General features: G+C 38.1%; 1 protein-coding gene across 2 annotated transcripts in view; it reads right to left on the bottom strand.

The window, feature by feature from the left end:
* AGPAT5 (1-acylglycerol-3-phosphate O-acyltransferase 5) overlaps positions 1-12,080 on the bottom strand; it is a 52,009-nt gene that overhangs the window by 23,091 nt on the left and 16,838 nt on the right. For both annotated transcript variants that reach the window (XR_007728178.1, XM_050801101.1), the window contains exons 2-4: positions 11,994-12,063; positions 6,308-6,423; positions 4,486-4,575 (exon numbers count right to left, since the gene is read on the bottom strand). Coding sequence is in view for 1 of the 2 variants with exons in the window: in XM_050801101.1 (XP_050657058.1) it covers positions 4,486-4,575; positions 6,308-6,423; positions 11,994-12,063 (276 nt within the window). In the remaining variant the exon portion in view is untranslated. The remainder of the gene's footprint in view (positions 1-4,485; positions 4,576-6,307; positions 6,424-11,993; positions 12,064-12,080) is intronic.

The raw sequence follows: 12,080 nt of genomic DNA on the forward strand, positions 1-12,080 counted from the left end.
GCCCATAACAGACTAGGTTATTTGAACCAAGCTTCCTACTGAAAACAACTTAAAAAGCTGGATATAACATTATTTTAAAAGTACCCAAGAGTTGGCAAGATGTTAAGACCGAAATTAAGCAAACACAGTAAAGCAGAAGTAAGCATAAAACAGAACTTTGTTTACAAGACTCAGAAGATGAGGGGAACAGAAACCAAAGCCCACAGACCTTCCAATATAAATGTGAAGAGAGAATCAGAAGGAAACACCAAAGGCTCCACTTTCAGGGTGAAAGTAAATGAGAGGTGAGCAGGTCTCCTGTGCATCTACAACCCTGGTCGCACTGCCTGAATGGCTCAGTTCACCTTCAACTCAGAATTTGGTTTGGGTGGGGCCCACACTAGAGGAGCCTGAAGCGGCCCAGCTAAAACAGGCAGAAATGTTCTCTGGAGAAAGACACTCCCACCTGAGGCTTCAACTGATTTCCACAAATAACTTACCAAATACAGCCAGAAGCAAAGGAAGATAACAGAGCAAACAAGGAAAGAAAGTACCATGAGCAAGAACCAGCAAAAAACAACAGACTCAGACAGGACTTTAGGCACTGAAATAACCCAACACATCTACACACCTTTTAAATTATGCCATTAACACTTAAAGAAACAAAGACAAGCTTGAAGATTAAAACCAAAATAACAGATTTGATAAAAACCATATAGCACTTCATATAACGAAAAACAATAAATTTAAAACACTGAAGGTGAATAGATTTGTATCTATTCTGGATTGTATTTTAGAACAGAAAAAGGACAACCCGGTAAAGTCTGAATAAAAATCTGTAGTACAATTAACAGTGTGGTACCAACGTTTATTTCTTAGTTTTGACAAATATATACCATGTTATGTAAGATGTCAACATTAGATGTTAAAGCTAGATGAAGAAGGCTGGGCGTGGTGGCTCAAGCCTGTAATCCCAGCACTGTGGAAGGCTGAGGCTGGTAGATCACGAGGTCAGGAGTCCGAGACCAGCCTGGCCAACATGGTGAAGTCCTGTCTCTACTAAAAATACAAAATTTAGCCAGGCATCGTCGCACATGCCTGTAATCCCAGCTACTCAGAAGGCTCAGACAGGAGAATTGTTTGAACCCAGGAGGCAGAGGTTGCAGTGAGCCAAGATCGTGCCACTGCACTCCAGCCTGGGTGACAGACCGAGACTCCAACTCAAAAAAAAAAAAAAAAAAAAAAAAGCTAGATAAAGAATAAATAAATGGGAACACTCTGTTCTTTCTGACGTTTCTGTAAATCTAATATTGTTCCAAGTTTTGAAATTTATTAACCAAAAATGAGAGGAGGCTTCCATGAAGTATGTAGAATGCTGAAGGAATACTACTCCCAACCCTACAGCAACAACAACACTGACAAACTGTAGATTCATGACTTTTCTCAGATCCTTCAGAGAGCCGAAAGGTTGCAAGGCAACCAATTAATCCAAAAGTCTAAGGAAAGACAGAAAACTCAAAGGAGAAACAAGATGCAAGTGCTTGTTTACTTGGGGGCCAATGCTAACATTTAGCTAAAAATTTTAACAATTGTGCAGAAAGCCAAGCATAAGCTGGTGGAACAGATGAACCCCTGGGCTACAGACACAAGGAGAATGCAGCACAATTTACAGGCTCGACCCACAGACCTCCTGTGTACTCACAAGATAAAGAAAAAGGAAAACACACTGGGGTCAGGGAAGACTGGCTGTAGGCTTGCGGGATGGAACAGCAGCCCTGTGGGAAAGGCTCAGGGCCCAGCCCACATCCTTCTCTGTACGTTTCCTATGGAACAGCAGCCGGAAACTGATGAACAGGGGCAACAAAACCCTGCTACCCATGGGGCACGGATGAATACTCGATGAGGCTGGGCGAAGAGAACAGGGAAAAATTCTTAGTGAAGGCAGGAATACATCCTGGGCAAGACTTACAGCCAGAAGCAAGGCAGGAGCAGAGAAGGCTCCACCCCTGAGATTCTCCCTAAGAATAAAGACCCTTCCCTTCCTTCTCCTTCTACCACCGAACTAGCGAGAGTTCAGTAACAAGTATCAGAGAAGTACAGTGGGGAAAGGCACAAAGAGGAGAGCCACTCCGAGGTGCCATGTGAAAATGCTGACTGTGAAACAGACACTGAGGAAAAGCTCTATCGGGAGGATGTCCCCAGCCTACACACAAAGTAATGCAGCTATAGAAACCTGAAGCTGTGAGAAAAAGCACATGAGCAAAACCCAAATCCAGTGCACCTCCTGAGTGGACTGACTCAACTCCTCAACACCAAAGGCTGAGCAGAAAGACAAGTCTATCCATTTCCAGGTATCAAGACACCTTGCCTCCATTTCTACTGTCTTACAAAAAAGCCCTAGCATTCGGCAGAATCTTAGGAAGTGTGACAAAGGCAAGATAAAGTACAATCTGAAGAGACAAAGCAATCAAAATTTCCAGACTCAGACATGGCCCAGATGTTGGAATTATCAAGCAGGGAATTTAAGAGAACCGCAAATATAATAAAATGATAAAGGTTCAAGTGGAAAAAGTGATTAAGCTTTATGATCAGATAGATATTCTAGCACAGAGATGGAAACTATGAAACAGGGTCGAAGGGAAATGTGAGGAATGAAGCACGCAGTAGCAGAGATGAAGAGTGCCTTCAACTGGTTCACCAGTAGACTCAACACAGCCAAAGGAAGAATCTGTGAACTCAAAGGTGGGTCAACAGAAATCATCCAAACTGTAACAAAAAAAGAAAAAAGGGAAGGGGGTGTAAAAAAAAATTTTTAAAAACAATGAATAATGCATCTAAGAACTAAAGAACAGTGACAAATGAGCCAACACAAACATAACTGGAGAAGAAAGACTGCAGTAGGAATAATATTTAAAGAAATAAGAGTAAAGAAATTTCCAAAATTAATAACAGACACCAAATCATAGATCCAAGCTCAGAGGACCAATCCAGGTAAAAATTTTTAAATGACACTCAGATATATGATACTTAAACTGCTGCAAACCAAAAACAAGAAGAAACTCATGAAGGCAGCTGGAGAAACAGACACATGACAAATGTACAGAGCTGATTTTTTCAGCCCTAGTGCCACTGACAGCTATATTCGTAGGGGCAAAAAAGCAAGGGACCACTGTGCATAGAATGCCAACATCACCCAACAGGCAGCTATCTTCATTTGCTTCATATATATGCAATGCCCACAGCAGGACACTGAAGAAACTCCACAGCAGTCATCCATGGCTGGGGTGACTGGACAGCTGGGAGAGAAGTGGGATGGACACTTTAAGGTATAAATTCGTGATTTTTAAATTTTAATTTTTTTTGTAAAAAGTCGATAAACCGTATTACCAACTTATTCTGTCTTTTGGAGACCTACATACAATGACCACAATTCTGCCCAAATTCACCACACTGTTTCAGACTAAACAGACCCTTTGAAAACACCAAGCTTGGTTCTCAAGGGTGAGCTATAACAGGATAAAGGGTCACTGTTCATCTCATTCCATTCTGCTTCTGTCACCCCACACATGCCCAGAACAGGATGCAATGTCCTAATACAAAAACACCTAGAAGAGGCATGTGAATAAACAATGCTCACACCGGGCACTTTACCAGCTGACTGTGAAGAACAAACACCTAGAAGAGGCATGTGAATAAACAATGCTTGCACCGGGCACTTTACCAGCTGACCGTGAAGAACTCTTCCTTTACCATGAGCTCCAGCTGCTGCCCAGGACCCCTAGTGAGAGGAGGGCAACAGGAGAGGAGGGAAGACAGAGGGAGGGAGCCAGAAAAGAAGAGGAAGGCCTGTGCACGTGAGCTAAGCTTCTGAGCACATGTCATGCTGTCATGCACCGAAAGAGAAAGCCCAAGTAGTCCTGGTAAGCATGATGCTTTGTCTTAGGCGGGAACCAGGGGAAAAGCCATTGGCAGCAATCAGCATTCTACACATAGCAAATTGAACTCTCCCCACTTTTGTGGAATAAAGTTTTATAAAATATTATTTCCACTGAATGATTTGACATTTGTATAGAGATTCATCCTTTTTTGGTTTTTCTGTATATGTAAGCCATTCCAAATTTCCACTAACAGAAAACAGTTGCTGCTTCTAAAACTAAATCTGATAGTAAAGAAGACAAGAAGTAAGATGAGCTCTTAAAGTAGCTTAAATGTCAGGTTAAAATGCAGTTAGTTCTATTTATAGACTCTGAAAGACACCAAATGCTCTTTTTATTCCTCTTTAAGGTCCACTGACCAGCAAAGGACCTAGTTGTTTACAACAATCTTTCTGATGGCTGAAAAACCTGCTTACCTGTACTTAGAGGGTTTCTGTTACCTCAGTGTAACTCTGAATTAGTAATTACACATGGGAAAATATATTTTCAAAACAATTCTTAGATTTTAATTTAATTCTTAAATTTAGAAACTGAGAGCTGGTAAGAAAAATAAAACCGGGTAGGTTCTTACTGGAGTTCCTGCGTTCACATAGCTCTGCAACTTGTTTCGCATCTCTTTCTCATTAAATTTGGCACTTCGCTTTACATAGATTCCTCCATGCTGCCACAATAAAATTGGGAGAAAGAAGTTTTACTTTTAAAATAATGATTGGCCAGAGTCATCAAAAAGGCAACTTTTCTTTCAAAAAGTACAGAATATAAACTACATTTCAGAATTTAATCTATATTTAATGTCTTCAAATATTAGCTTCTACAGAACATTTAGCTGAAAAATTACCTTGTCTCAACATAATTCAAAAAAACTGCATGTGACACTGTATTGGAAAATACATGAACTTTAGTTTTGTTGGCAGTTAAAATGAAAATGCTTTCTTTCTTAAATATACGTTTTTTAAAATAAAAAAATCTGATCAATCAGATGGATTTAACTCCCAATTCTTCCACCCACTTATTACGGAGTCACTAAAAAGCGTCCTTAAAATGTCAATACTCGCGATCTTTAGGGATTTTAAAAAATCAATCCTGCTACAGATATTTCTGTGGCATTGTTATGGACAGAACTGTGTTCCCCCAAGTCAGTCTACTAAAGCCCTAATAGTTCCCACTGTGACTGTATTCAGAGAGAGGGCACTTAGAGGTGGTAATTAAGGTTAAAAAAGGGCCTCAGAGTGGGACCTTAGAAGTCTCTGTAGAAGGATTAGTCATCCAGTGTGATTAGTCCTTCTAAGAAGAGGAAGCAATGCCAGGGGTGCTTGGGCACAGGGAAAAAAACCACATGAAGACACAGGAAGAAGGCTGCTGTCTGCAAGCCAGGCAGAGAGACCTTGGGAGAAACTAACCCTGTCAACACCTTGATCTTGGATGTCTAGCCTCCAGAACTGGAGAAAATAAGTTTTATATATACAGCTTTTTTTAAAAATATCATACAGATCACTAATTACTGTTATCAATAGTTTAATGTAACTGCGTATCAAATTCTATGCCTTTAAATTTCCTATTTGTTTGATCTTTGTACGTTTGCATTTTTGCTCTTTCATTTTACTGCAGCTGGTCCTTCATATCCATGTGTTCCACATCTGCAGATTCAACAAATCACAGATCAAAAATATGTGAATAAAAATAAAAAATAATACAATTAAAATAATACAAATAAAAATAAAGTATAACAACCGTTTACATGGCATTTATAATGTATTAGATATTATAAGTAATCTAGAGATGATTTAAAGTAGTGCACAGGTTATATGCAAATACTATCCCATTCTATATAAGGGTCTTGAGCATTGTATTTTAGATTTTGGTATCTGTGGTGGTCCTAAAACCAATCCCCACAGATGCTGAAGGAAAACTGTATATGGATAATCAGACAGGTATATAAGTACACACCACTAAAAATACCAAACCAAATTACTTCAATTGAGAATAAACTATTAAACCCATTTTAAAAACTATACATTTACATGAAATACATGTTAAATTTTAAAATATAACATTTTTATAGGGTTGGGTATGGCAGTTTGAACTATAATCTCAGCATTTGGGGAGGCTGAGGCAGGCAGATTGCTTGAGTCCAAGACCAGCCTGGGCAACACAGCGAGACCCCATCTCTACAAAAAATACAAATTTAGCCAGGCATGGTGGTGGGTACCCACAGTCCCAACTACTTGAGGCTGAGGCAGGAGGTTCACTTGAGCCCCACAGGTCAAGGCTGCAGTGAGCTGTGTTCACAACACTGCACTCAGTCTGAGCAACAAAGTGCGACCGTCTCAAAACAAAACAAAACAAAATTTATAAACTACATATATATAGAGAAAAGCATGGAAACAAATTACCTGAGCAAAATAAAACCCATACAATGGGAGCCACTTTAATCCTTCCTTCAGCACATAGCGCACATGTCCTAGCGCATTCTGCCTGATGGCCAAGATGTCAGCAACAATCCAGTCAACTGCAGAGACAGGACCCAGTTAGTACATACATGAACCTCTTCACAAGTTGTACTAGGAATGTGCTTCAAAAGTACTGTGATTAGGATGTTTAAAATTTTTTTAAATCAATCTGAGATATTTTAAAAATATACATTTTCTGTTTTTTGAGATTTTTTTGCATTTCTTGAAAGGCTTTTTATTTCAAAGATAAAACACAGTCACAAAATACCTAAGTAATCCAACAGCAGCATGTATATGGAATAAAATGAGCTTCTCTAAATCCTAAAGCCTAGAAAACGAAGATTTTTTTTTTAATGAGAAAGTGGAAATTATAAACAAAAAATGGCCAAATGAAACTATGAATTGCAACTAAATATTCTGTGTGTGTATACGTATGTTCGGCAAAAGGCAAAGACAGTTTATCTTTTACTAATGAGTTTTTAGGACTTGGTACTAGGTTAGGACAGCAATCAAACAAAGGTCTCACATGCCTTACAATAGTGCTGGGTAGATACATGCGTTCTTTATGTAACCAAGAAAAACGATCCCAGGCTGCTAATAATTAGTTAAATAAATATGTTATTAACAAAGGGTTGCAAAAACAAGGGTAAGATGGTATGAGTTGATAACAGCAGCAACAAAAAACTTCCTAGAAGTTGTTAGTTGAGCTTTCAAAAAGAAAAAATTCCCAACACAGAGAGTGGCCCTTGCCAATAAAACAAACAGGAAGCGGCAATGTGGGTGCAGAAGATGGGAAACAGAGGACACGGTTTAAAGAGGAAATGAAGTGAAATTAAGAAGACAAATGATAAAGGTCTTAAGAACCACAGAAACTTAGATTTGAAATTAAATGGCTACAAACTACTCTATTTCTTGATGAGAAAGAAAACATATAAGAATGAAATGTATGAAAACATATAAGAATGAAGGGAGACTTCTCTAGTTAATACACACATGAGCTCAATTGATACTCGAAAAGAAAATCGTTAAGAATCTGTGAAAACAACAGTTCCAGCATCACCCAGGTCCTCAGGCCACAAAATGAGAACAAAAGGAGTGAGTCAGAGGAAGGAAATGTTTAAAAAAAAAAAAATCTGTAGAAAATAAAAGCTGAGGATTTAAAGGAATTACAATAAAGTTTTAGCTGAAGAGGAGAGTCTTCCACAGATTACAGGATGATTAGCTCTCAGCTATGTGAAATCTGTTAGACAATGAACCATACTAGTCAGAATATCCCAAAGAAGATTCAGCCATTTTAATACTAAAAATTAACCCAGAAAAATGTCTTAGCAATTATTATACATCTCTTTTTAATCAGGGATTATCATTCACAAGTTAACTTTTTCTTGATGACTGAAGACTTACAATTATTATATATATGAAACTTTTGTTATGGCTTCCTAAAAGTAGAATGTTGCTTGCAAAGATGCTCCCCTACAGTGTATGATCCCAGAGACAGACACCACCTGTGTTATTGGGTTGAGATATCTACATAATTGGGCTATCAATGATCACGTTTCTCTAAAGTATATAATTTCCTGTTGAAGTCCTCTCCCTAGCCCCTTCTAATTTAGATCAAACAAATAATAACTGATAAACATATTTCCTTCTAGTCATGTCTTAGAAACCATATAATCAATCCTGTTATACCTGTACCAAATGCAAAAGTAAGCAGTCAATAAATTGACTAAATTGAGAACTAATTCTGTATGGTTCTGTATGGTTCCCAGGCTAAAGCACATCTTGGAAATATAGTTGGGGTACAAAGTTAAAAACCAGGTTTAGCATCTTTTCCTGCAACAATTATTTTTTCTTAATTTGGAAGAATTTTAAAAATGGATTTTATTTTAAAACAAACGGGTTTATGGTTATATTATGGCCTCAGATGCCCCTCCCAAGAACTTTTAAGAGAAAGTATAAGATTTTCAAGGTACGTCATGTTCATAATAAGCTGCCCTGGGCTATGCCCTTAAACTTGAAAATTTTAGTGGAAACATTTAACAACTAGCTTAAGTAGTCAAAATATACAAGCTTTGCGCCACCAGTATTTGCTACTGAATCATCTTTATTTCTTGTTTATTCTCAGCTATGTTTCAGATAGGACACCAGATTACAGATAGTTTCTGACTATCTCAGTTACAGTTGAGATTATATTACTTTGACAATAACTATTCATATTTTGTGTTCTGGCATAATTTAACTAAGATAGCAATAAATTTGGCTATGTGAGACTCTTCCATGGCGATCAACCCAAAGCAGTGTCATTGTTCCCACTAACTTGGAGGAGAGGAGTAGAAGGCAGTGAGAGGCAGCAAGTCTAATTTCCTCATCCCTATCGTCATGAAAGAGCAGTTCCTAATTCATGAGGGCCCTGTGTAGTCTTAAGAGATACTGCATGTGCAGCGCTTCCCTACCATGGATCCAGTGTTATGCTAATGGTGAGCTATGACTGGCATCACAACCACTTTTAAATGACATCTATGAGCCAGGTACTCTACCAGGATTAGGAGATAGCCTCTGTAAAGGGCCTAAAGGAGCTAGCACTCACGCCTTACCAATAAGGCTCTGAGAGATAAGTAATTTGCCCACTGACACACAGCCTGTTGCAGAACAGCATTTCTGCAATGTCAAACAGGAACCTGGGTCTCTCTGACTCCAAAGTCCGTGCCTTCTTATAATATTCTACTCACCACACACACTGTTCAATAAGAAAATTGACGCTTAAACCAAGAAAAGGGAACATTTCATGAGAATAAAAAGGCAAATAGTAGGCGGGGAGCAGTGGCTCACGCCTGTAATCCCTGAACTTTGGGAGGCCAAGGCAGGCAGATCACCTGAGGTCAGGAGTTCAAGACCAGCCTGACCAACATGGTGAGAACCCATCTCTACTGAAAATACAAAATTAGCCAAGTGTGGTGGTGCATGCCTGTAATCCCAGCTACTTGGCAGGCTAAGGCAGGAGAATGGCTTGAACCCAGGAGGCGAAGGCTGCAGTGAGCTGAGATCGCACCATTGCACTCCAGCCTGGGCAACAAGAGCGAAACTCTGTCTCAAAAAAAAAAAAAAAAAAAAAAAAAAAAAAAAAAAAAAAAAAAAGAAAAAGAAAAAATTGGCAAATAGTATCAAACGTAGATTGTTGAAGGATAAGGGGAAGGAATAACAGTCACTGTATCCTGCTGACTCCAGAGAGAAATGAGTTAACAGAGACAGAGACAGAATGTAGAGACAAGGATGTGTCAAGTGAAAACAAGGGGAGAGACTAATTTAAATGTTAATTCTTTTGAGTATCAGGCCAGGAAACTCATTTATTCTGGCAAGCCTGGCAGAAGACAAACAAGAAAGTCTAAGCAGAACAGCAGTCTTTGAAATGTTCTCTCTGCTAATTACATTTTCAGAGATACTCCACTGTGATTCCTAACATCTCAGAAGGGTTTTACAAGGGGACCTAAACACGATCGGACAATGAACCATGTCTATGGCTAGGCTTTAGGGGTCTCTGAAACCCTAAAACTACATATACATTTTTATATGCACATTTTTTTCTAGGAAAAGGCTCTGTCATATACTGACTAAAGCCTGTAATTCTAAAGAAATTTAAAATCACTCACCTAGTATTTTCCCAAGTTATCGAATTTTAAAAGGAAGGCTTTCAAAAAGCAGCCTTCTCAAAGCCTGCTGGGATCAGGATCTGGTGCCAGAGCAGTGGTACAAAGTCACAGGCACTTGGAGCTAGGGTGAAGGGAAGGGGAAGTGGTTCTCTAAACTGATAAATGAAATTCAGGTCAGTGTGGTCTGAGGATGAAGATTATCCTTCCCATAGTACCTCTGGTCCCAAATACAAGTAGAATTGTTTTCTGTTTTTGTTTTTTAATCTGTTTTTTCATAGATGTTTTCTAGAAGTCCTCAATCTGAAGGAATATATATAATATATATAAAAGCCAATATGTAGTAAGCATACAAATTAACAGTAGTAGTTATCATTATTATCACTATCAGCAACACTTCCAGAAATGTTCAGAGAACTTACTCCACGAGTCACTACTAGAGAGCTCTGTTAATCGAGTGGAGTTTATACTGAAACCTGGACAAAGAAAAGCTGGCAGGGAAACTGAAGAAGGAATTTTAAGAGAATCCTATTAAACAGAAAGACAACTCTACACGAAATTAACACTGGATCGATATAAAGGAAATGTAGGAAAATCAAAGCTATCAAGAGCCACTCCCTGTACTGGGCCCACGGATCCCTTTTATTTGATATTTGAAACCTGGTAGAAACATCCGTCAGCGGCAGGACAGGAACAGCAGAATGGTGTTAGAAGTAAAACGGCCAATATGTCGCCACAGATCAGAGTTCTCAGCAGCACTGACCATTGGTTGACTGTTTTGCTATTTTTGCCGAGAGTGAAACGTAATTAGATAAAACAGTCTGAACCAGTCACATAATAAAGTTGGGGAAAATACACAGATACATCAAAATTCCTATCAACCCCTTGTAGCTTCAACTCTTGTCCTATAAATCTGAATGTAATCATTACTTCACTAAATTGAGAAAAATGCACTTTTAACTTTTTATACTTTCTATACCTCATCTATGGTATAAGTAGTAATAAAAACCACAAAATCATGAAGAGACAGCTGACAGAAAGAAAATTTAAAAAAAGTCACAGGCATAAGTGATTTCCCTTAAGAGTACTATATTGATCAGGTTGTTTTTAGCTTAAGAGTACTATATTGATCAGGCTGTTTTTAGCTTTGAGCTTCTAGGTATAACATTTTTTAAAGCAATAAAAATGGAATTTAGGAATATGCACCAAAAGTAGCTAGCTACAGGTTTGAAAACATAAGAAGTGGGATTTCTTGGAGGGCTGAATTATTTGGAGAATTAAAAAGTACCTTACCCAATGACAATTTCCTGATCCTGCTACTGTGCTACAATTGTATTAAGATGTCACCATTGGGAAAATATTGCTGAAAGGGTCATAGGACTACAATGTACTGTTTTGCAAATTCTTGGGACTCTAGAATTACTTAAAAATGCAAAGGTTTTTAGAAGTATCTTAACCTAAAGTATATACTGCACTATTTTGAAGACCAGTCCTCTTCAATTCCTCTAATGGAACAGTAGCAAACTAGAATTAAACCAAACCCATTTGAAGAAGGAAAGGAAGTGCAGACATTAGAAATGACTAGCATAGTAAGGAAATGAGTACTCACATACCAATACAGCCTTTCTGCAGCTTAGCAATCAAAAATGTAAAATGTATATCTACACTTCCACCCAAGGCTACTTCTAGAAACATCACTTACAAAAAGAATGAATACACTACACAAAGGAAAAACAAACCAAGCAAGTAAGAAAATAGCTTACTTACATCCAACAGAGGGAGAAGGTAAATTTAGGAAAATTCATAGCTTTCAAGTTTCTGACTTTCCAAAAAGTAAAATCACAAAAATACAAGAACAGGTGTAATATCTGCACAGAAAATCGATGTTTTAAAAAACCCACTTCATTTAAATATAAGAATGGTATTTTGAATGCCCATGTGCCATCTGTAGAAAAACCTACGTTTCATGCAAATGAAATACAAACCTGTGCTTTGATGATTTGCTAAATATATTATATTTTCTTTATTTTTTGGCAAATCTCCATATAGCAATATCTAAAAAATAAAACAAA

The sequence above is a fragment of the Macaca thibetana genome, chromosome 8 (genome assembly GCF_024542745.1).
Source record: "Macaca thibetana thibetana isolate TM-01 chromosome 8, ASM2454274v1, whole genome shotgun sequence".
Classification (NCBI taxonomy): domain Eukaryota; kingdom Metazoa; phylum Chordata; class Mammalia; order Primates; family Cercopithecidae; genus Macaca; species Macaca thibetana.